We start from the raw sequence: 25,336 nt of genomic DNA on the forward strand, positions 1-25,336 counted from the left end.
CGCTCTTCCTATATGCCTGCCTTTCGAAGTCCCAAATTCTTTCATATTAAAATGTACAAAATAGTTATCCAAGGAAACTACCTCCTTAGAATTTCTAACAAAGTCATAAATAAGGAGTACTACTCCCCAGCTTTGTATTTAAAATATTCTAATTTTATCTTTATAAATACTTCAATATCCCCTTTCATTTCCCCCCCTTTTTCAAATGACTGATAATTATCAGTCTATGAGTTTCGCTATTCCATTAATCACCTCATTCTTTATATCTTCAATTATCGTTATTATTTATATTTGTTGGGAATGACTAATGCACATTTCTTGTCCCATATTTATTATTAACAACTTTTCTTCTATATATATTAAACCATCTTGCTACCTTTGAAATGAGAAGTGTGGGCAGGTGGATTTCGGAATAATCACCACATGCGTGCGCCAGTCCGTTCTGTCCCGATCCAGGCTGGGCACATGCGGTTATATATATTTTTTGGAAAAATTACAGTCAAATCCTTCATTTCTCATGTTTTTGAACTCTTAGTTGACCAAGTCTCCTCATTAGCCAAATTTTTGGCTTTTGTTAAATGAGAAATTCGTTTGTAAATAAGGAGTCAATTTTTTGTGGCTAGTGTAGAGTCCAAAGTCCTCAAGCAACCGAGCTGCTCGTCTATAAATAGCCTCAGCCCCATGCATTTGAAAGCACCAAAAATCCGAGAACCTCTTCTATCTACTCTGCTTTCTCTCCTTCCTCTTATGAGTGTTATTTTGTTCGTTGTTCCAAGTCCTTTACCACGAGTGCGCGTGTAAGAGAGTTATATCTGTGTTAACCTTGGGAAGTAAACGGTTTATACTATCTGAGCACAGTCTTTTATTTTCCAACAGTTAAAAGCAAAATCTTGTTATAATGGTTGTTCCAATTGCTAAAACACTACCTGACCTCTCCAAGTTAGAGCCACTTGACGGGACCAACTATAAACGATGGTCACAAAAGTTGCTCATCTTTTTCGAACAATTGGACTTAGACTATGTGATGTTCCAAAATCCACCGGAAACTCCAGCAGAAATCTCCACTCTTGCCATTACTGCATCAGCAATCTCCGAGGACGAGACGACCGCAAAATCTGAGGATGAGGCAAAACAAAAATACAATTGAGACAATAAAACGTTGAGAGGTCACCTGTTTAATCATATGAATAATTCTCTGTTCGACTTGTTTATCAACTATAGGAGTGCCAAAGAAATTTGGATTACAATAGAAGCAAGACACAAATGTGATGACGCTGGAAGAAAAAAGTACGTTGTCGGTAAATGACTTCAATTTCAATTATTGATGAGAAGCCTATAATGGACCAAATCCACGAATACGAAAACCTAGTGACTGAAGTCCTGAGCGAGGGCATAAAATTTGTGAGATTTTACAAGCCAATATACTAATTGAAAAATTCCCTCCTACTTGGAGTGAATATCGAAACCATTTGAAGCACAAGAAAAGGGATCTAACCCTCCAAGAATTAATCAGCTATATGAGAATGAAAGAAGCAAATCGCCTGAAAGATAAGAAAACTTCTCTCTCTTCTCTTTCAGTTAAAGCCAACCTGTTGAGTCTGTTGGATCTAAAATCTGGTTTCACCATAATAAAGGAAAAAACCTTCAAAAGAACAATCAACACGAGACATTCAAAGGACCTGACAGTAAGATCCAAAAGAACAAAATACCATGCTACTATTGTGGGAAACCAAGACACAAAGTGTACCAATGTTACCAAAGAAAAGATCAACAGAAAGCAAACCAGAAACCAACCACTAAATCTACTCCACAAGTCAACCTAGCCGAAAATGACGAGATCATCGCTGCAGTAGTTGTAGAAACCAATCTGATGGAGAACAAAGAAGACTGGATAGTAGACACTGGCGCATCCAGCATTTCTACTCCAACAAAGCCCTATTTCATGAACTTCGTGACACAACAGATGACGAGTGTGTCTTCATGGAGAACTCTACAATCGCCGGAGCTTTGGGTAAAAGGAAAGATCTTCCTTAAACTTACTTCTGGCAAAACACTTGCTTTGAATAATGTATTATATTTGCGTTCTTTATGTAGAAATCTAGTTTCTGGTAGTTTATTGAATAAAGTTGGCTTGAAAATTATGTTAGAATCTGATAAGGTTATAATCACTAAAAATAATGACTTTGTAGGAAAGAGATACTTATCTGATGGTTTATTTGTCCTGAACATTGTTCCCACTGCTATTAATAAAATTTCTTCTGGTTCTGCTTATTTGATGAAATCCATTGATTTTGGCATGGTAAATTAGCACATGTGAACTATTCCTCTATTAAAAGGTTGAACACTATGAATCTTATAAATATTTTTGACACAAATGGATGCTCTAAGTGTGGAGTCTGTGTAAAGGCAAAATACGTAAAGAAACCTTTTAAACCTATCACATCTAGAAGTACTAAATTACTAGAATTAATTCACTCAAATCTAGCTAATTTCATAAACACATTAAGCAAGGGTGGTAAAAAATATTATATCTCCTTTATTGATGATTTTTCTAGATTTACTAGGATCTATCTATTAAAATCAAAAGATGAAGCTGCTGAAATGTTTTTGAAATTTAAGGCTGAAGTCGAAAATCAATTAGATAAGAAGATTAAAAGAGACTTATATCTGATAGAGGTGGAGAATACAACACTAAATTCTTCTACACCTTATATACCTCAACAAAATGGCATAGCCGAACGAAAAAATAGAACTGTGTAAGAAATGAGAATTCTTTGAACTAGTTTTTTCATTGATTAAAACTACTAGAGCAGACATAGCCTCTTCAAGAAATAAACTTTTGTTAACTTCCTCTAGTTCTGCTGTGAATGAACCTAAAAGAAGTAAAAGACAAAAAACAGAACATAGTTTTGGACTGGACTTTCTAATTGCTTTCCTAACAGAAGACCAAGGAAAGTTAAATGAAAACTTAGTTTCGATGTTTTTAGTTGAAAATGATCCTAAAACATATACGAAAGCAATAACCTCCATAGTCTCTAGTTTCTGGAAGGAAACCATTAGAAACGAACTAGATTCTATAATGTTAAATCATACTTGGGATTTAGTAGATTTGCCTATAGAAAATAAGTCTATAAAATGCAAATGGTTCTTCATGAAGAAAATGAAACCAGATGGGTCAAAGATAAATTTAAGGCACGATTAGTGGTTGTAGGTTATACACAAAAGAAAGGCATAGACTATGTTGACACATACTCACTTGTGACAAAAATTGCAACCACTAGAACTCTAGTTGCACTATCAGCTATTCTGGGCTTAATAATTCATCAAATGGATGTAAAAATAGCCTTCCTAAATGGTGACTTGGAATAAGAAATATATATGTAACAACCAGAGGGGTTTATGGTACCTAGCCAAGAAAATAAAGTTTGTAAACCCAGAAAATCACAATATGGACTAAAACAATGATATGAAAAGTTTGATCATACTTTAAAAACTAATGGATACAAAACAAATGTATTACATACATGTGTATATTCAAAATTATTTGGGACAGAATGTGTTATTATATGCCTATATGTTGATGATATGCTGATTTTTTAAAACAACATAGAAATAATTGAGGAAACCAAAAGATTATTATCAGCACAGTTTGACATGAAAGATCTAGGAGAAGCTGATGTAATCCTAGGCATTAAAATTAGAAAAACTGAAAATGGGTTCTCTCTTTGTCAGTCACACTACATAAGAAAATCTTGGACAAATTCAATGGTTAAGATGAGATACCAGTCAAAATACCTTAGGACCCGAGTGTATGTCTCGAAAAGAATAAATGTGATAGTGTGTCACAAGCTGTGTATGCAAAAATCATAATGAGTATCCTGTTTCTCATGAACTACACTAGACCTGACATAGCTTACGCTGTAAGTAGACTAAGTCAGTATACCCATAATCCCAATAATGAACATTGGAATGCACTATGTCGCTTGTTGAGATATCTAAAGGGGACTACAAACTTGAGTTTGCACTTTAATAAATTTTCCATAATGTTAGAAGGATTTTGTGATGTAAATTGGATTACCAATAATGATGAAGTAAGCTCAACTAGTGGATTTTCTTTTACTTTGGGCGGGGGAGCTATTTCCTGAAGATTTGCAAAACAAACTTATATAGCTTGCTCTACTATGGAATCAGAAGTTATAGCTCTTGAATTAGGAGGTCGAAAAGCAGAGTGGCTGAGAAACTTATTGGGAGATGTGCCCTTGTGGGGGTTAACTATGTCAGTGTCTCTGCACTGTGACTCCCAAGCTACTATTGGAATTGCCAAGTTCCTCTCGGACCTCACAAAAACCCCCCTGTGTTTTAAAAAATTTGCAAAAAAAAATTCTCTTGTTATGAGAATAGGCTAAAATTCCCCCTATGTTTTGTAAAACTCAGTTCAATCGCCGCCTCTCTATTAAATCCAACTAACGGTGTTAATGTTTTAGAAAATGACTGTTATACCTTTACTTAATATATATTATTTCTTATTTTAATGACCGTTGGATCTTCTTTGATCAAATATTGATCGTTAGATCTAATTAATTAATCCCAACCGTTAGATTTTAAAAAATAATTTAAAATTTAAAAATATATTATTATTATTATTATTATAATATATATATATAACTAATTACCCCCACCCTTTCCCCCGCTGCCACTGGCTGGCCGTTGGAGAACTGCACCGGCGCGTTTCCTGTCACGACCACAATCGTTCGACTCACCGTCGCACGATCGGTCCAGCCATAGTGCGTGTGTCATGAAATTCCCTCGGACGCGCCACCATGGCACCCTTGAAATCCGTTGGTTCACCTAACATTGCTACATTCTCTCTGAAATTTCGGTCACGACGAGTCGCCAGCCGCACCACATACAATTCGACTCCCCTTGATGAGGCGAATATTTCCCCCTCAAACAATTTGGGATTTCATCAACCATAGACGCTGGGCTACCACCACGACCACCGAACCTTTTCGCCGTTGATTCGCCGTCACCGGAGGGACCCACGGTCGCAGACCACCACCAATCGCTTCGCCTCCTCCTTACAAATCGAATGAGCCACCTCCCACCGATTTTCATCAACTCTATGCATAGATCTCAATTTTTCGATGGCGGAGCATCACCAATGCTTCACCTTTTGATTTTTTTTAATTTTTTAATTAACTTTAATTATATTAATTAAAATATATTTTAGTTAATTAAGAATATTTTAAATAATTACAATAATTAAATATTTTAACTAATTAAGAATAATTATAATGATAATTATTGAATTAAATATATATTTTAATTAATTAAAAATAATTTTAGATTTAACAATTAACAAATATAAAATTATATAATTTAATTTAATATTTAATATTAAATAAATAAAATTAATTTAATATTTCAATTTAAATTTAGTATAACAAATTTAATACCTATTTTTCAGGGGAAGAAATGAAAAAAGAAGACACAAAACAAGCCAAAAAACCCTTTTATTTAGACCCAAAAAGAGATATTTTAGTTTAAAGTGTCATTAAATATGAATTTAAATAGCAGAAAATGACTACCAACCGCACCAGACGCTCATATATTCCACTTTCCGTTAGTTGATAACAGAATGTGGGTGTTTTGTTGATTAAAACATAACAGGAGGGGGTTTTTAGCCTATTATCAAAACATGGGGTGTTTTTTGCAAATTTTTTAAAACACAGGGGGTTTTATGCATTTCGTCCTAGATATTATAAACAACTTTTCTTCTATATATATTAAACCATCTTACTACCTTTGAAATGAGAAGTATGGGTAGGTGGATTTTAAATGAATCACCACATGCACGTGCTTGGGCACACGCGATTATATATATTTTTTGAAAAAGTTACATTCAAATTCTTTATTTATCACGTTTTTTGACTCTTAGGTGACCAAGTGTCCTCATTAGCCGAACTTTTGGCTTCTGTTAAATGAGAAATACATTTGTAAATAAGGAGTCTATTTTTTGTGGCTAGTGTAGAGTCCAAAGTCCTTAAGCAACTGAGCTGCTCGTCTATAAATAGCATCAGCCCCATGCATTTGAAACACACCAAAAATCGAAAGCCTCTTCTATCTACTCTGCTTTCTCTCCTTCCTCGTTTGAGCGTTATTTTATTCGTTGTTCCAAACTCTCTACTATGAGTGCGTGTGTAAGAGAGTTATAGTTGTGTTAAGATTTATACTATCTGCAACACGCTAGTATCGAAATTTCGCTTTCAAAACAATGGTTTTTCATGGCACAGTTTTATTTTCAACAATACTGACATAAAAATATAATTATGAAATATTAATTATATTCTTAAATGTAATGTATATTATTACTTTTTTTCCCCCAAATGATTCACCTATCATTTCTTATTACACTTTAGTCTCTGTAGGGGTCATCTCGTCGCTCTCACCTTGTCGCATGCCGCCTTATTGCCACTCTCTCTTCTTCAATACTTAAACAGAAAAAGAGAAAATGGGTTCTATCAAGTGGGACTTGCCCCGACAAGTTTGTAAAAAGCAGGACAGAAAAAGTTTCCGGCAGCACCTGAGTTTGCTCCCCAGTTTGTTTGGCAAGTCCCAAATCCACCTAGCCCATTACCGCTCCTAATAATGAAATATTCTATTTCAGGGTGATTAATACATATCTTACAAATCGAGATAATTTTTATTTAAAAGGGTCGTTTATAGTGGGTGGAATTGGGTCACGTGTGTTTTGGAGTCGGAAGTTGGGTATGGCATCAATTGCTATATTATCAGGTTGTACTGAACCTAAATTATGCGGACCTTAGGCCTATTTAGGAACTTCCGCCTTTATCTGGAGTAAAAGCATTATTTTGGAATTGTTACTAAATAACACCAATGAGTATGTGTACGTATAAGTAGGATGCCTGAGGATAATTAAGTACAGAAAATAAATAAATATGACAAGGAGTGAACAAGAAGGGGTAGTTATTCAAATAATTTAGGGGCGATGAGAAAAAGGGTAGATGGGAAGCGGTGGGGTTGGGGGTGGAAAAGATGTGGTTGGTCGCCTACTCAAAACTCAGTTGCTCCTCTCTGTAAGTTTTTGGTGTCAGAGGTTATGGTTTTGGTGAGGGCTGCGGGGTGATGATGTACAATCAAATCACATTTCACACTTGAGATATGATACTTTCTGCAGTGTATTATTATTATTATTAGTTTAATAAGTAGCGGAAGAAAGACACACTAGTCTACCTACTCTACTCTACTCTGTATAAGTGAGACTGAGTGGCTGCAGAAACAATTAAAATCTTTAGTACTAGGGACTACTAATGAATTATACATGGCCATTTAGCCATAGAAGCATTGTTCTTGTTAAGTACTACCCAGACAGAGACAAACGTTTACCTCATCGTATCCTTCCACTTCCACTTCACTCCCACTTCCATCTCTCTTCTCGTCTATATTATTCGGCTACCCCCACCCCCAACCGCCTTATTATTATGTCCGAAACCAAAACAGTGAAGACAACATTCTTGCAACTCCGCCTTCTTCTTCACTCTTCACCCTCCCCCGCCGCTGTATCTGATGCTCCAATTTATTACTCATCCATGGAAGTGGAACCTGCTATCTCTCCACCAGGTACCCCCCCCCCCTCTAATTAATCACCTATCCCTTTCTCATTTTCCTTTTCACACACTTGCTTACCAAGATGATTACAACTATGGATGTATATATATGATTCGTCCATGCGTTTATGATTGTGATGATCAGGGGCTCCAGTAGGAACCGCAAAACCACACATTCTTTCCAACCACAAGTTGTTGATATCATCAATTGCAGCCTCCACTGCGCTGGGACTAATAATGATTTTGTTTCTTCTCTATATTTATCACCGCAACTACAGGCATAAATCCCAGGACAAAAACAACCATACCATCATCAGGTACGTAGGTACGCCTGCCTCTTCATTATTCTCCTTTTCATTTTCAATTATCACCACCCATACCTAATTAATTAGCTGCCTGCTCCTTGTGTGGTTAAATATATACACTTGTTCCACCACACAAGTAATTGTAGCAAGAGATCTATCAGTATAATGGACCACAAGACCTTAGAATTAGCCACAGATAATTTTGGAGACAGCAACATGTTGGGCGCTGGAGGATTTGGTTGTGTATACAAAGGCAAACTGGAAGGCAACCTTTGTGTTGCTGTCAAGAGACTTTCTGGGGGAAATCTAGATGCTATAAAAGAATTCCAGGTGCCATCATTGTTTTGTCTTGATCGTCTCTGTCTCTGTGTCTAACCTTATTTTTCCACCGTCACATGTATTTTTCGGTTCCATCACCTTGTATTCTTGTTGATCCTCGTATTGCAATCATGCAGACTGAGGTAGAGTTACTGAGTAAAATTCAACATCCAAATATAATTACTCTATTGGGTTATAGCATTCATTCTGACACGAGGCTTCTTATTTATGAGCTGATGGAGTTTGGATCTCTGGAAACTCAGTTACATGGTATGTACGTAAAAAATATATATTAGAGTTAGCTAAGCAAGATAAAAATTTATGACTAACTACGGCAGACTCTTTACCTCTCTTAATTTTAATGTCTTTAGGACCTTCAAGGGGATCGGCACTAACATGGCATTTACGGATGAAAATTGCCCTTGATGCAGCAAGGTGTGTTAATTAGTACGACAGCAGACAGCACCATGTGGATATTAAATATTATTAGTGATGCTATGTATTAACATATTGCAACTGTTGACCAGAGGATTAGAATATTTGCATGAGCACTGCCATCCACCAGTTATTCATAGAGATCTGAAATCATCTAATATTCTCCTAGATTCCGACTTCAATGCCAAGGTAAAACTCTCTCATCCGTCTTCCAAAAATTATTAACCTGTTTCTATTATACCTGTGAAATGCATCATTTCTTCAGCAGAAAAACTCACCATGCTTCTTTCTAATTTCTTCCTTCTCGGCAATCAACTCAGCTTTCAGATTTTGGCCTTGCTATACTTGACGGGACTCAAAACAAAAACAATATCAAGCTTTCAGGAACTCTGGGTTATGTTGCTCCTGAATACCTGTTAGACGGTCAGGACCTATAATTTTTTTCTCTTTATCATTTCAGGGTGCTGATTCTTCCAGATGCCGAAATCTATTTGTTATCTTAATTTTATTAAACAAGTACGGACAAGTTTCAACTTTACCGCGCATGTATCATGTACAGACACTTCTAGCAATTAGGATGAGAGTAAGTTTGATCAAGCTTTCAGAAAATTATTCTACAAGAGTTGATTTTAGTAAAATTTATATTGACAAATATTCAGTTTTCAACTGCCATACAAGTCATAGCAGTTCAAAAGTGATATTCTTGGTTTTAGTTGCCAAAATTTGCTTAGAGTTTGTTTAATTATGTAATGTGGTGCAAATATCATCATATAACAAAACCTGAGAAATAGTTTTCTAAAAAATCAATGATCGTAAGGTATCCAAGAAGTGCAACTGGCTACTGGCGAAGTTTTCCCATGTTGATTTCCTTTCCCTGGCATCTAGAAGCACTTGTTGGAATTCATTCCGGTGAAACTGTCTGTTTGATGTGAATAGGTAAACTAACTGATAAAAGTGATGTTTATGCCTTTGGAGTTGTGCTGCTGGAGCTTCTACTGGGAAGAAAGCCTGTAGAAAAAATCGCTCCAGCTCAATGCCAGTCTATGGTCACATGGGTAACGCTGTCCATCTAGTAAAGTAATCTCTTTTGCCTTTTTGAATGGACACTCAATGTTGTTCTCTATCAATGACATGTAGGCCATGCCTCAGCTCACAGATAGAACAAAACTTCCTAACATTGTGGATCCTGTGATCAGGAACTCTGTAGATTTAAAGCACTTATACCAGGTTAACTACCTCTACTCAGTCCTGCAAAACATTAGTATGCTACTGGTAACAGATTGCTGTTTCGGATTCTGCCAGTATCTTCTGTTTTGGTCTTCAACAAACATTTCTTTTGTAGGTTGCTGCTGTGGCAGTGCTGTGTGTACAACCAGAACCAAGCTATCGCCCATTAATCACAGATATTTTGCATTCTCTTGTGCCCCTTGTCCCTGTTGAGCTTGGTGGGACGCTTTGAGAAGCAAAAGCTGTGGCTACAACTCCTTCGGAAATCTAAAACATTTCACAAGGCTGATTATTCCGTGTAGCACTCCTTTATACTGTAACTGTGATTGCCATTGTGTATGTAGCAATCTTCAGTTGTAGCATTATTGACTAATGATTGATTACATTTGTAGAGAACTAAACCCAGTCTGGTTCTGCATTTTGCCAACTTGTAGGCTGTTCGCATGATGTTGCGCATTGCAATTTCTATTAAAAGATATTGAAGTACACTGCTACTAAAAGCAAACTGGAAAATCTGAAAAATATATTATTCTTGTAAATTAAAAAATAGAATAAATATTTTATGCAATAAGATTTATATATTGTTTAGTGACATTCTTCGAGAATATTTTCATTCTTTTGATCTACGAGTAAGTTATATAACTTTGTGCACAATATAATGTTTATTAAAACAAGTTCAATGTATTCAAAATAATTCTATTCAACTTATTTTTCGACATGAGTTGGAAGAAAGATGATAGTATTGCCAAACACAAAACCAGTCAGGAACAGTGAAACCTCAAACAGATTTTTAGTCGAGATTGACTGCGGTGAAGAGTGATTGATGTGCTCTCCAACAGGGTAAGCTCATGACCATTTCCTTTAGCAACCTGAATGTATAAGCTTCCCACTCAGAAACTACAGCACAAAATGCACGCCTGTCAAATGACCTTTGTGAGCTCTTGCCAGTGGTTTGTCCAAGTAGTGTCTCAGCAAGTTGAACATCCTTCAGAAGCAAAGCTTTCAGGCACCTAATTTTATTTCGCCGCGACTCAGATAGAGGTATTATGTTGATCGATGGCTCTTTTAGTTCAGCTGGTTCCAACTGCAATCCCTTCCAATGGTAAAACTGCACCACCTGTTTCACAATAAAAGAAAAAGATGCCCGAGTAATCTGATTCTCAGTGGATGCTAAGAGACCACTACAAGATGATGAAGCGCATTACACCATGACCGAATAGTATACAACTGAAACATTATAATGCATCAAAGTTGAAAGAACAAGCTTCGCCCTGAAACCTATCCTAGATGCTTGTGATTCGGTTATACATCAATCCTACTGCTAATGAACAAATCACCAATTCATAAATCAAAGAATGGAACTAGAAATGAAACTCTTATCCGGATAAAAAAGCAAAACAAACGCACAAGTCATCATCAGTTAGTTTCTGCTTCTTTTAAAATAAGTGCCAGGAGAAGAACTAAAAGACGAAAGCCCACAGAACATAAGAACGGTCCGTGGTATGGGTTAAAGCGAAGTGGAAAGGACAGAAAACAAAAAAAGACTCGATGCCTCAAAAGAACTCAGTAAAGAAAGCAAGGCCGGCCTCCGGAACCCAAGGTGCACACTGCCGGCCGCCAGAACCCTAAACTGTGTGTCAGTCTCATTCTCTCTGACCAGTCTTCTTGCTTCTGATGGGTTAAGTGCCTTTCCACTGCTGATGGTGGTCTACACCTAAACTATCAATCTCCTTTCCTAGTCTCCTTTTGTGATCAATCTTCTTGCTTCTGGGCTAAGTGGCCTGGTGTTTTGCACCTAAACGGGTTGTGTAACTTGATGTTTCTATTTATGCTACTCCGGATATGTGTGCATGGCGTGACACCGCCTTGGTCAAGGTCACCTCCCACAACATCGCACCAACGGACATTTGTGATCCAAGACCTGAAGAAAAGTTTTGACTTATACTATTAAGTTGAACATTCCAACCAAGATCTCCATATCCAACTTGAGGGAGTGTTGAGAATCATGTTTTATTCTCCAAAAAACTGTAAAATGATAATAGAATCACAATAAAATGTAAGTGATTCTTGCGATATCTATATGATTTAGTTTTATAGAGATTTCCTCCATTTTCCATTATCTACATATGTAATTAACCTATATAATACACACAAGGGGTTCAATGCAATTTACCTCCCTGTGATATTGCAAATGAGCAAATTACTCCTATAAAAAATAATACCAATTTACACCATGTGTTCTTTAAAATAAAGCAATTCCATGTCTATTTTTTATAGAGGGTTAATTTGCTCATTTGCAATATCACAAGGGGGTTACTTGCATTTTTCCCTATAAATACGTGAAGGTTATATGCTCTAAGAGATAATAACATTATTTAGCCCTTTGGGCATTTGTCCCGTGGACGTAGGTCATACGATCGAACCACTTAAATCTTTGTCTTGTGTTTCTCTCTTCACTTGTATAAAATTCTAACACGTTGAATACAAAACAACAAAGCAAAGCTAATGCAAATAAAACAAAAACAAAACAAAAAAAGATAACACAATTAAATAACAGAATGGACCCAGTACCAAGATGATTTATTCTGACTTGAAGGTCTTGTTCAACTCAGCAAGAAACACACAAAAGATGGTGCTATGATCATTGAAGACTTATCACTTCAGAAGCCAATGCATAAAGCAAAGCACAAGAATGTCCAGGGTTGCCTATGTATATTTCAGTCGCTTGAACTAGCCAGACATCGCATCTCACTCCTTCATGGTTCTCATTTCACAAATCTTAGAACTTCATATAGATTCAGCTAGAAAAGATACCTGAAGCACATGCAGAATGTTGAGAAATTGACATGTGAGTAACTCACCCCCACATGCCAAATATAGTGATTCCTTCAATAATGTCAAGAAGTTGCAAGCTGAATCTGATGCTGATAAACATTCTTCATCAGTGGTAGAAATGTCAAATCCAAGAACATGTAATCTTGCAGAGCATATATCAAATCCTGACTGGAATCTTGAGGCTTCTTCAGGCGGAAACCAGTACATATTGTTTGATGCTAGCACAGGCAAACAGGAAGCAATCGAGTGTGTAGGACTGGTTAGAGAACAGTCAGAGAGAGATGCTAGAAGTTTAGCATCCTCATCATGAGAAGCATCACGACTGAACCACAATGTAAGGGTAATTCTTTCTCCTTCACTCACCTGTTAAAAATAAATGTTCATACACATTAACAAATAGAAAGATGATTTCACAAAAGATAAAACTGAACAAGCGGTCACTTAGTTGCGATAGGCTCAATTTCTATGTTCAAGACTCAAGATAGCCCTTCTCCTCTGCTGATCTGATAAAAATAAACAGTTTGTATATTTTAACGAACAAAACATGAAGACGGTGAACATAGAGGTCGTAAGTAGAGTTCATTTCTATGTGCTAAATTATGAAAACTAAAGTGATACCAATGTACAAAATCAAAAATGAACTTTTCTGGACCTCAAGAAGGACAAATTAATCTCTTGCAAACAAGTATTCCATATAAAAGTCCAATGTTTCCAGAATACGAAATGTTAGTCGAGATTTCCTTCTTGTAGCAATCATTCTCAACCAAAAATGCAACAGATTTGATAGGAAAATCAGTGGTAAATGGATAGAGGATGGTAGTCTAAGTTCAAATCTGGCATTTATTTCAGCCAACTGCTAGATAACACGTAACATCCTCAGATTTTTATACAAAATCATCATCTATGTAGCTTAAGAACACGGATATATGGTTTGATGATTTATATAATATTTTCTGTTTAATTAGAGATTTAATAAGCAAGATAAATCCTTGGAAGTCCTTCAATACTAAAAGTAATAAAATTTGTGTGGTTAAATAGAAATTAGTAAACATGATGGGGAGCAAATGAAATTTTCTTCTAAAATATTTATAATATGTAATATATGTAAATACTTATACACTTAAATCAGAAAAACAAATTAAGAAAAGAAAAAAAAAAGAAAGAAAGAGGGAGGCGGTGGAAGACAAGATAAAAGAAAGAAAGGTGAGACTTGTCTTCTCTATTTCTTACAAACACGTTTAGGATTTCCTTTGAGGAGCCTTCTACATCTGGTTTGGTGGAATCTATTATCCCTTCCTTGTCTAAATTCATGTATAATCTAGGATACAAGCTGAAATTGAAGAGAATAATGGATTAAGTTAGATAAATGATATCAGGATAGGATTTGTTCCAATCACCCTCTGTATTTCCCGATTATCTTGAGTTACACCTGTCCAAATTTAGTGATTCTTGCATAAATGAAAACCTTACCATGTCTACTGAAACATTGTAGTTTTGTGTAGAAACTAAATCCTTTGTTCAAATGGGTAAAATGAGGAAAACATTTGTTTTCCTGTTTCTGCGTAATCTGGGCTAAGTGTGCTAAAAACGTTATAACTTGAGATGATGGTTCAATTCGTATGGTTCTTGTGGGAAATGAAACTAGACATAGAAGATTATATTATGAAATGTTTATGATTTTGAAAGAGTGTGTGACTTTTAGAGAATTTTGAAGTTAGTGTCCACAAATCATGGCAGTTCAGACCTTGAAGTTCGTGTCCACAAATCGTGGCAATTGAGACCTTGAAGTTAGTGTACACAAATCCTTGCAATTCAGACCAATCTGTATTACGTTCTAAACAATTATTTATATATGAGACCAATTCATATGACTTTTGTTGGAAATGAAACTAGATACATAGGAGAGTGTTTGGAGTACAAATGGTACTTGTATGAGCTGTATTTTGGTTTGGGGAGAATTTGTAAGTAGGTATAGAGATTCTATCAAGAAAAGCATGTAAAGGAGTATGAGGGGTTTTTAATAAAATTAATTCCTATGATTTAATAGAATAGAAGTTGTGTTATTGGGCTTAAATGTTAATTTCTTATCAGAATGGTTGAATTTACGGAGTGGTGATACATTTGGTGTTAATAAAGTGTGTGCCGTTACGGGCTACTACATCACAGGCCCATTAGACCCTTGTCAGGGTCTCAAGCAGTTTCAAGCATTACACAATCTGCTCATCTTCAGAGCTGGTAAATTAAGTTAAAACAGGAACACACATAATAGTCGATATTAGTCAAAACTAAATGACAGAAAAATCTAACAGATTTTGTGCCACTCCTTGCATTAGAATGATATACTTTAAGGCCAAAGTTGTAGACCAGCCAGCATGGAAGTTGGACAACAAGCAGAATAGATGCAGAGAGAGAGAGAAACTACCTCACTGACAGAATGAATATTTCTGTTGTCAGCGGTGTATATTATGACATCCTGCAAACACACATATCAGTTAGAAAGATTGGCAACTGGGAAGTAGTAACAACATAACTCTAACTCTATTTTATAAGAAGGGGTGTCTATAGTTAATAAGGGGAAGTAAATAGAAATGGTACCTTCACACTTCACATTTCTTTTGCATATTCATTAGGGTTAATTACAGCATGCTCCCCTATCATTATGGGTATTTATGAATATCTCCCTCTTTCTACTCAAATTACAAAACCTCCCTCGTGTTAACTTTCTATTTTGCCCTTAAGTTGAATAACCCTATTTTTGTTGACTAAATATCCCCAAGGAGTAATTTGTAAATTTAAAAACTACAAATGGTACACTTGTAACTTCAGTTATTAATTTGTAATATTGTTCTAACCTCATATTGTGTTTTGAGATATTGCGATATTAGTTTGAGTTGGATACAATAACAAAAGCATACAATGTTTGCTGAAAATTATGATTTTTCTTTTTCCATCTAATAATAAAAAGCTTACAAGTTTATGAAATTGCATAAAGATTGAAATACTAAAGATACTCAGGCCAATTCCAAAAAAATGGATGAAAAATATTAAAATAAACATAGTTCTAGTATATTTTAATTCTAATCAAATATGTAACTATTTCTATAAGAACTAGAAATACAATTATATTTTAAAATTATCTCATTACACTTATCATAAAAAGAATTAATTAAATGTTTATTTCAATTAGAGATTAGAAAGATGCTTAAATTTAAACCTCAAATAGATAAAATAAAATATTTTATTTATACAAAGTATTTAATATCTCATAACTTACAAGAAAAATCAACTAAAAAGTAGAACAAAATAGAAATTTAAAACAAAATTCAGAAAATAAAAGCCAACAAAAGGCTTCAGCTTTTTCGTCCTTGCCCCTACCCCCTTGCCTTCCTCAATCTTCATCCTCCTCAATAGCTTGTTTCTCAATCTCAAGAATGTAGAAGCAAGCATCAGAGGCTTGTTTTGATTATTTGTTGTCCAGAGGTGGTAGGTTTAGGGGTGGAGGTGGATTTCAGAGGTGGTTGTTGACTCATTGGCGGCGTTGGAATGGGGAACAAGGTGAAGAAAAGAGGAGAGAAGGTAAGTGGTGAAGGGAAGAGAAGAAAGAGAAGACCGTAGAAAACTGGTGGCAGGGAAGGGAAGAAGGGGAAGAACAGTAAAAAGGAAAGGAGAAAAGGAGAAATTGGGAAGAAGAAAAAAGAAATATATGCCAGTATTGTTGTACCTTGATTTTATGTAATTGTTGTTGATTTTTTATTCTCTAAATGACGATAGAGTAGCCATTTACCCATCTTCCATCCAGTTTGACATATGATCATTATTTACACGGCAGTATTTCTAATTTTCATAATTAGAGAGGGAAATTCGTAAATACCCATAACAGCAAGCGAAGGCAATGTAATTAGATCTTTGTGTTTCAACATCATTTTGAACTGTAGAAAACCTCAGATTATTTGATTGATTTGGGAGTGATATTGGGAATCATTTCATATAGAACATAAAATATTATTCCTAATTGTTAAAAGCTTTACTGCAACAATCACCCACATCAACCACCAAGACTGATAATTATCTTGAATTTTCCATCACCATTGATCAGAAGACTGTTAAACTCAAATCTATATCTTGGTTTCAAGATGTTCACAATCACGTGGCACTACCAACAGGGGAATATCGCCGCCGCCCCCCCCCCCCCCCCAAAAAAAAAAAAGAAAGGTTGCAACTAAACACGAAACTTGAGAGAGAATTATAGATGATTGTAATCTTGTGACTGTCTAGAAGATTCCTTTCTTTTTCATTTTTGCTAATTTGATTTGGAGACTTCATGCGCACATGATATGGTCATTGGGTTATTGCAAAAGTTCAATAAAAGTAAAAGCTAAACAAAGAACTACATTGTCTATAAACATAGAGCAATTAATAAACCATGCATATCTTAGAGATTGCATTAGTTGGTAGAAATACCAGAATACATTTGGATACTAAGCAATTCAATTATGCTCGTTCTTATCTTACCTGTTAAACAACCACGGATAGAACCCATGTATTTCATGTAAAGACAGATAATCAGAGATGCAATTCTATAGATTCAGTCAGAATACAATATAAAGTCCACCTAAATCAAAGACATATTCGAATTATTGCATCAAAAGAGCACAAGAGCTAAATCCTGCGAATAAGTTCCATCACATTTATATATGAGAAGATGCACAGAAATTATGCCAACTCAAAAGTATCATTCAAGAACAGGACATGCAGACATAATGAACATTTATTTGCATTGGGAAAATCACTTACACCAGCTAGGGGTGCAACAGTCGAGGGTTCGCCATCCTGGAAGTGAAACAGACCTCCATCAAAATCCATCCCGTAACTGTTCAAATAGCAAACTGCCTTCAAACAAAGAAAGAAAGAGAAAACTATCAGCTAACTATCCAAATTCCTCTGACCCTAAACTGCAATACTTGTTCTTACTTCGTTCCAAGACTACATTGTAAAGCCAGATGAATTATTATAATTAACAGTATCCCGCCTGAAGTGAGACAAACGGAAGCAAAATTATTAAAAAAGTACCAGGCGGTCTTTAAGGTGGGAGAGAGAGAATTTCTCTGCTAAAATTTTCCAATCCTCTATGGGAAGAAATGACAATGTTGTGGTACAACTATTCTTGCTTCAGTCTAAACATTCAGTGTGAAATTTGGTAGACTAATTCTCCATGTCCAAGGATATTACTGAATTGACAGCATAGAATGAGTAATAACTACAAAGAATAATTTTACAAGGCTGCCAATGCACAGGAAATATTCTATACCTAGTCGCTGCAGGGTTTTTTATTACTAACAAACAAACCGAAGGTTATAGGTATTTCAACCACATTACCGGAAGCATGCACCAATTCAACTGACCCAAAGAAAGAAAAAAATCTCCAAAGAACTTCATATAGAAGTATAAAATGAGGCCTTATCATACCACCATCGATGTTTAACAGTGAGGAAAAAGAGAAAGAACATGCCATAAAAATTGTGGAAAAAATGAGATTACCAAGTACAACAAGGTATGATTTAGCAAAGGGCTGATACTTATATCAAGAAATAAGAAGAATGAAGTAAATCCTATGATGTTCCAGACATAATGTAACGAAAATCAAACAACATGCCAAAAGGACCCTATATATATAAACCACCAAATCGCCTTACACAAGGTCATAGCAGCTGAAAAGGGAAATACAATAGGTTGAAACACAACAGCTAAGAGTCAACAATATAGGAACAGGTTAATTACAAGGTCCACCTTTTGGAAATAGTACAATTATTGATTATCTTCTTCCAATTAGGAATATCTATTAAATTTAGACGGCATCATCAGACTTCTCCACTCTTTCTAACTTTTACACTTGAGATGACTTAATAGAGTCCCAAACTTGGAGAGATGTTGTAGCGATTTATAATTTTATGAAATGTTCTTCTTTTATTCTACTGTTTACCTCATGATTTTCTTTTTAAGAATAATGATTTGTTAATAATTAACTCCTTTGTCAAATTTTACTCTTGATAATTTCCTTTGTTCTTGAAACTTTCAATCTTTAAGAATTTAATTCAATTAAAACTTTCTATTTTCACATTCTATTTCTTTTTTCTTCTATTCTCTTCTTACTTGTCTACCTTTCAGTTTATCCATATTTTTCTTCTGCAGCTACCACACTTCATGATTTAATTCAGTTAAAACTTTCTATTTCCACATTCCATTTCTTCTTTTCTTCTATTCTCTTCTTAGTTGTCTATCTTTCAGTTTATCCACCTCTTTTTTCTCTAGCTACCACACTTTATGCCGGTGGCTTCCTTCACCTCAGTAGCTTTAACCCTGCATGAATTTTCCCACATGCATCGACCTCTAGTTTCTCTTTCATTTTTCTTTTATCTTCTCTCATTCTCTCTTTCCTGAAATACTACTTCTCCTCCATATGGAGTGGCATCTTACATTCCCTAGACCACCCACCTCCTCTTTTCTCGTGTTTATTTATCAGTTACCAGTTTTAGTTTTTCTCCAAGCTTGTGTTCTTCTTAACAGGTATGCATCCTTAACCAGCATGTGCCAATATCATCACTATTTCCTTTATTCTTATCTTCTCTTTTTCTTTGCTTTTCTTTTTTTTTTTTTTTTAAAAATGTTTTCATATTGCTAACAACTTAACTAGCAACATTCACTCATCGCAGAAGCCAAGGAGCCTGCAAGAGTGATGGTAGTTATAGTTAAGAGTATACTGTAGCGTCCAAGGCTTGATGTCGATAAGAAATCATTGTTGTTGAACTGGCTTCCAATTGATTGACTTATTTTGGCATCCAAACAAAAAGACAGGGATTGGATTCCTCAGTTTCGACTCCATCGAGCCAATTTACAGATTCAACCAACTAAATTCGAATTAGTAACACTTTAGCAAGTAATAACAAACCGCAAAGTCCCTTTGCTTGAGATAATCTCTGTTATCATCACTGTGCCATCCAATGCTAGCTCCCTTGCACCAGCTGTAGTGTATATAGCATAAGACAAGGAACCTCGCGACAGTCAAATAGAAGTATACATGCCAGCATATCTGATAGCTCTTTGCATATAGAATTTATCAAATTGGAAAGAATTTACCAAATTTTACTAGGAAAAGAAAACTAAAACCAAAAACAGAAAAATGGTCTCCCAACCTTTTTTTTCTCTTAGAAAAATAAGACTCAAACTCAAGTTCTCGAAGATGGTTGAACATCATGGAATAGAAAGAAAAGCAGAGTTCTTGAATTTGAATTAGGAAGAAAGAAAACAAGAGCTATTCGTCAGGAATGTACCTCATGAGTCCAGTGAATTCTACAAACAACTCGTATTCACATCCAAAATGATCCTCTACTTTCTCCTTCAACCTCTCTGAAAATCATCCCATGGATTCCATCAGAAACAGAATTGTAAGAGTGAAAAAATTGAAAAGATGGTACAAGTTTGGGTTATTAAAAAAGTAAATAAACAAGTGGGAGAAGATCAATATATATATCTATATAGACAGAGAGAGAGAGAGAGAGAGCTATATAGAATGAAACAGATGAGAACCTCTAATGGGGACGAGAGGCATGATAAGATGGGCAGAGTTGGTGGCAATAAGATGAGGAAGAGTGGTGGAGAAGACATTGGGTCTGTACCCAACCGTGCAACAGCTTTTGTGTATGAACTCCAATTCCTGTATTGTTAATTTAGCGTAAAAAGAAGAATATTGATTTTTGATTGAAGAAAAAGAATCTGAAACATGTACATACAGTAGAAGAAGACAAGGAAGAGGAACCTTGCAGGTTTCTGGTGAGAGGAAACCCCGGAGGATGAGACGAGGGTGCCCTGCCATTTCTTGTTTTGCCTTAATCTCTTCTCAGGCAACAAATTTCAAGAAATTTTATAGATCTTTTTTCGGTGCGAGCATTTGGGACTGTCGTTTGAAAAAAAATTGAATATCAATTATCAAATATAGTAAGGGGATCTTTACAAAAACTTAATTTAAGCACTTGTTAGCTTCTAGCTTAACTTAAGCAAGCACTACAAAGGTATTGACAATGGCTTTTTTTGCTTTCTATTCACTAATATTAAGCTGAAAAAAGCTAGTATCTGGGTAAATTATATTTTTGGATTTTATATTGTAGACAATCCATACATTGCATTTTTTATGTGTTTTTTTTTCCCCAAATTTTATGACAGAAAAATTCTGTAAATTACTTAATGGCGGAAGATTATTTCGATAAGTGGCTATATATTTGTAGGGAAAATGCACCAGCAAATAAAAAATTTGTGGGAAAAGCTTATTCCTTCTTCTTCCTCAGAATTAAATAGCTTTGTTTTCCTTTTCTTTTTTTTTTTCTTGTCTCTTCCATTTAGTTGGAACAAAAATTTAAACATAACTGCAAAGGAAGAAGTGCTTCTTCAAGGTAGAATGGTTGTAAGACTGAGAACTTCCAATAATCCAAATAGGAAATTATTTGGGTTTTTTAAAAAAGAAGTGAGTGTGATTTTTTTGTTTGGTAAGACCTATCGATGTGTGTGTAGACAAGTAAAATTTTATATTTAATTGAGTGATAACGAGTGTAAAATAATATATTAATTATCAGTTATATTTCTTTTTCTATTTATATAATGAATTTTTTTAAATTAATTATGAGTGTAAATAGTTAATTTAATTGGTAAGTTAATATATATATATATATATGGTGACCAAATCAACGGGCAACAAGTGGCAAATTGAAGTGTTTCGGCTTAAGTCGTGCTTTGCAGTCAAATTAATATTCAAGCCAATCAAATGGCGCCATATAAAACAACTATATTTATGCTCTAATCAAATCAAGATAAATAATATAGTATTTATCTTTTTAAAAAGCACAAATATTAGCCAAATATTTAATGCATTTATCTTCTTAAATTTAAATAATAAAGAGATAATATAAAAAACTTTAAGTATAAGTGAGCCCATGCTAATTCTAATGACAGTAAGATGGACGGGTTTAATATCACAATCCAATCCTCAACAGTTGGGCAATAATAACGGACCACAAATTTTGAAAATAGACAAAAATTGGACCTGATAATTTATGATATCATGACTAATACCCATATGTAAAGGAGGTCTTAATCTTTCATATTGTTTTGCTAGTATTGCTGACGTACTGTGGTGATGCATATAGTTGAAAATCATTATGTTGACAATCCTCCACATTCCATGGGAAAATTTAGACCCATAGGCTGAGGGTTATTTATTTTTTTATTAAAAAAAATTATATTAATATATATTTTTAAATATATTAATAATAATATATCGAGTCGCGATTGTCGATTAAAAAATTAATTTTTTTTAAAGATTGGGCCCAAGTCCTAATTATAAATCACGACTTGGGCAATTTTTCTTTTTTTAATTAAGTTTTATATAAATTAATTATATAAGTTCGTTTAATTATATATAATTAACATATTAAAATCTAAAAAACTATAATATTAAAATTATATTAATTTAAAAAATTACAATTAAATGTACAAATGTAATAGTGTATATTTTTTGTACAATTACAAAAAATACAATGAAGTATACAATTTAATAATTGATTACAATTTAATTAATAATAATATAACGAGTTGCGATTTGACTCGATTAAAAAATTAATTTTTTTTAAAGAAAAAATTGCGACTTGATGCCCAAGTGTATAAATGTATAGTGGATTTGAGTTGGTCCACGACACTATCATTAGCATATCTTCGCGCCTTGGTCGAAATCAAACACCACAACGAGATGGATTGGGTGCAAACCTGTGCAAGGTAACAATCTCAACAAAGAAATTCTTCTACGCAATCAGATGTGCCGGTATTGGGTTGTCAAGAATAATTGTATACTTCATTGTATTTTTTACAATTATACAAAAGAATATATATTATTACACTTGTACACTTAATTGTAATTTTTTAAATTAATACAATTTTAATATTATGATTTTTTGGACTTTAATATGTTAATTATATATAATTAAACAGAATTATATAATCAATTGATATAAAACTTAATTAAACAAAAAAAAAAGGAAATTGCCCAAGTCGTAAATCACGATTTGGGCCCAATCTTTAAAAAAAATTAATTTTTTAATCGAGTTGCAATTTTATATTATTATTAATATATTTAAAAAAATTATATTAACATAATTTTTTTTTGTAATAAAATAATAAATAACCCCATAGGCTGAACTATCAACAGTTGGGGTTCTTTATAAAGGTTCTCCATTCAAACCTGAAAATGGAAGATATTACAGCTATTCCGTGAAGGTTTCTCCATTTAAACTTGAACCTAGGGGATATCTTTTAAGCAAGACATTATGTTAACTAATATTTGCCAATCAGCTCTGAATTCTGATACTCTAGATAAACGACGACTTCAATTTGTCAAGGATTAACGATTGGAAACAAGCAAATATAGCACATTCTCTGCAGGAATTCTATAAACCAAGTTTCGAACTTTCAAGAACAAATAGTATGCTATGTACTAAATCAAACTGATTGACAAACAATAAAGTAAACAGAATGCGCAGTACAGTAAAATGTGCATAATAGGTGCACGACATCAGTCATAAGCTGGTTTTGCCCAGGCTTATGCAGGAAACGTCCGAGCCAATAACCTCAAAAGTGATTACATTCTAGGAGAGATGCAAGCACGCAGTGGATTCTTCATGACAGTGGTGAACTCTTGCTTCTCGGAGAGATCAATTTCATCTCCTTCAAGAGGTGTCCACCTGAAGTACCAAATCAAATTGGCAACAAAATACTCCAAATGAAGCAGAGCCAATGCATAGCCCGGACATATTCTCCTGCCAGCGCCAAATGGCATCATTTTAATCTCCCTGTTCCCCGTTATATCGAACCCATCTTCACTGGAGTCCAAGAACCTCTCTGGCTTGAATTCCATTGGATCCTCCCACACCTTGGGGTCCCAACCCATGTCTGCCACCATGAAATTCACGAGAGCATTTTTTGGGATTATGTAACCATCCAATTCAACATCTTGAGTCACCTTATGTGGCAAAACAAAGTGCCCGGGAGGATGGCGCCTCAAGGCTTCTAAAACCACTGCTTTCAGGTATGGCATCTTCTGTAAGTCCTCCTCCTCTACTACATGCTGCACCCACTCTTCTCTGTCAGAGGTAACCCGAGGGGGCCGTCCCACCACACTGAATATCTCTTGGTAAAGATTGTCCTGGAAGTGGGGGTGCTTGACCAAGTTGGCCATGATCCACTGTAGAGCAGTGGATGTGGTATCGGTTCCTGCAGTGAGAAATTCACCGCACAGGCTCACAATCTCTTCTTCCAGCAGTTTCCTATTTTCTTCAGGAAGCTGCAAATCCGCCAGAGTGTCCACATATGCCACTGCTTCATCCTCTTGCTCTTGCTCAACCTTATCCTTATTAATGTTCCTCGTTCGTTTGACTTGGAGACGAGACCTAACAAGGGGAATAAATACTTTGTCCTGAGCTTGGCGCAGTTGAATCAGTTCCTTCCAGCGTTTGCGAAAAAGAATCTTCCCCAGTCGAGGCCAGAAATTGAGGACGTTGAAACGGCGGAAACCCAGAAGAAGTCTACGCTGCACGGCTTCAATTTCCTTGATTTGATTCTCCTGGAGCTTGTCGCCAAAGCACATGAGTACGAGTAGGCAGAACATGGCGTACTGGAAATGATCAATCAGCCTCACCGAAGATTCCAATTGGGCAGTATCCCGGAGACGGTGGATGAGAAGTGAAAGGACCCAGCGACGGGCGCTGGAGTAGGCCCTGACACGCGAGGGATGGAGGATCTCGTAGGTGAGGTTGCGGCGGAGGAGACGCCACGTGGGGCCGTAGGTGGAGGAGCTAATTGCTTTCGGTGATCTGTTCAAGATTTTGCTGGTGGGCGGGGGGGCGGGCCGATCGGAGAAGATGGCGCCGTTGTGGACAAGGGCGTGGTGGGCGAGGGAGTGACTGCCAATGAATATGAAAGAACGATGCGCGATTCTCAAGGTGATGAGAGGACCATAGCGGGGTTTGAGGCGGCGGAGGATGAACTCCAGGTCGGAGATGGGCTTGCGTAACCATATTAAGTTGCCGATGAGCGGGAGGCTTAGGGGTCCCGGTGGAAGCTGCTTCTTGCTATTAATCCACGCCGGGAACAGACTAAAAATGAATTTTACGATGGCCGAGATGCAGAGGGAGACGATGATGATAAACCAGGCATCCATCTTCTAGTCTGTACTCCCTGTCTGGCTTTCAGGTGAATGAATCTTCTCCAGAGCTCAAAATTAGTGCACCATGTCCAACTCATTTTTCCTCCATTCCTCCACTTTATCTATACGATAAAGAGAAACGCCCAAACGAAAGCGATGTACAAGAATCGAGCACACATATTATGCTGACAAAGTCCGATTTTCTTATCTTGATGCCCGCGGGCAGCGGACCGGGCCGCTTCTTGTTAGTCAAGTTGTATTTTACCCTTGTACGTAATCCAAGTATCCAACACGTAAACATTTATATAGCTAGTTTGTGAGATAGATTTGAATGAAAATAAAGTGCC

The 25,336-nt window shown here is 35.7% G+C and overlaps 3 protein-coding genes across 7 annotated transcripts; 1 reads left to right on the forward strand and 2 right to left on the reverse strand.

Moving 5' to 3' along the window:
* The first annotated feature begins 7,117 nt into the window (after positions 1 to 7,117).
* On the forward strand, positions 7,118 to 10,314 carry LOC105167186 (putative receptor-like protein kinase At1g80640). 4 transcript variants are annotated; one of them, XM_088882491.1, is made up of 10 exons: positions 7,126 to 7,641; positions 7,774 to 7,945; positions 8,071 to 8,263; positions 8,389 to 8,521; positions 8,623 to 8,686; positions 8,779 to 8,875; positions 9,007 to 9,109; positions 9,623 to 9,741; positions 9,824 to 9,913; positions 10,029 to 10,314. In XM_088882491.1, exons 1-10 carry the CDS (start codon positions 7,332 to 7,334, stop codon positions 10,143 to 10,145), a joined length of 1,398 nt encoding a protein of 465 aa, XP_088738617.1. In that variant the 5' UTR covers positions 7,126 to 7,331; the 3' UTR covers positions 10,146 to 10,314. The 4 variants fall into 4 exon arrangements, with proteins under 4 accessions (XP_088738618.1, XP_088738617.1, XP_020551057.1 ...); XM_020695398.2 differs by lacking the exon at positions 7,126 to 7,641 and having other exon boundaries at positions 7,813 to 7,953; XM_020695397.2 differs by lacking the exon at positions 7,126 to 7,641 and having other exon boundaries at positions 7,818 to 7,945; positions 8,021 to 8,263.
* Positions 10,315 to 10,547: 233 nt separating this feature from the next.
* Positions 10,548 to 20,811, reverse strand: LOC105167188 (2-oxoglutarate (2OG) and Fe(II)-dependent oxygenase superfamily protein). Of its 2 annotated transcripts, none has more exons than XM_011086808.3 (8): positions 20,536 to 20,811; positions 20,333 to 20,459; positions 20,077 to 20,152; positions 19,695 to 19,767; positions 17,543 to 17,638; positions 15,171 to 15,221; positions 12,728 to 13,111; positions 10,548 to 11,030 (listed from the first exon to the last, which is right to left on the reverse strand). In XM_011086808.3, exons 2-8 carry the CDS (start codon positions 20,352 to 20,354, stop codon positions 10,704 to 10,706), a joined length of 1,029 nt encoding a protein of 342 aa, XP_011085110.1. In that variant the 5' UTR covers positions 20,355 to 20,459; positions 20,536 to 20,811; the 3' UTR covers positions 10,548 to 10,703. The 2 variants fall into 2 exon arrangements, with proteins under 2 accessions (XP_011085110.1, XP_011085109.1); XM_011086807.3 differs by having other exon boundaries at positions 20,562 to 20,809.
* Positions 20,812 to 23,255: 2,444 nt separating this feature from the next.
* Positions 23,256 to 25,195, reverse strand: LOC105167189 (cytochrome P450 89A2). Its single transcript, XM_011086813.3, has one exon. The coding sequence runs from the start codon at positions 25,002 to 25,004 to the stop codon at positions 23,427 to 23,429; it is 1,578 nt and encodes a 525-aa protein (XP_011085115.1). The 5' UTR covers positions 25,005 to 25,195; the 3' UTR covers positions 23,256 to 23,426.
* Between the last annotated feature and the right edge of the window lie 141 nt (positions 25,196 to 25,336).

This window comes from Sesamum indicum, linkage group LG7 (genome assembly GCF_026168435.1).
Source record: "Sesamum indicum cultivar Baizhima isolate 11 linkage group LG7, ASM2616843v1, whole genome shotgun sequence".
Taxonomy (NCBI): Eukaryota; Viridiplantae; Streptophyta; class Magnoliopsida; order Lamiales; family Pedaliaceae; genus Sesamum; species Sesamum indicum.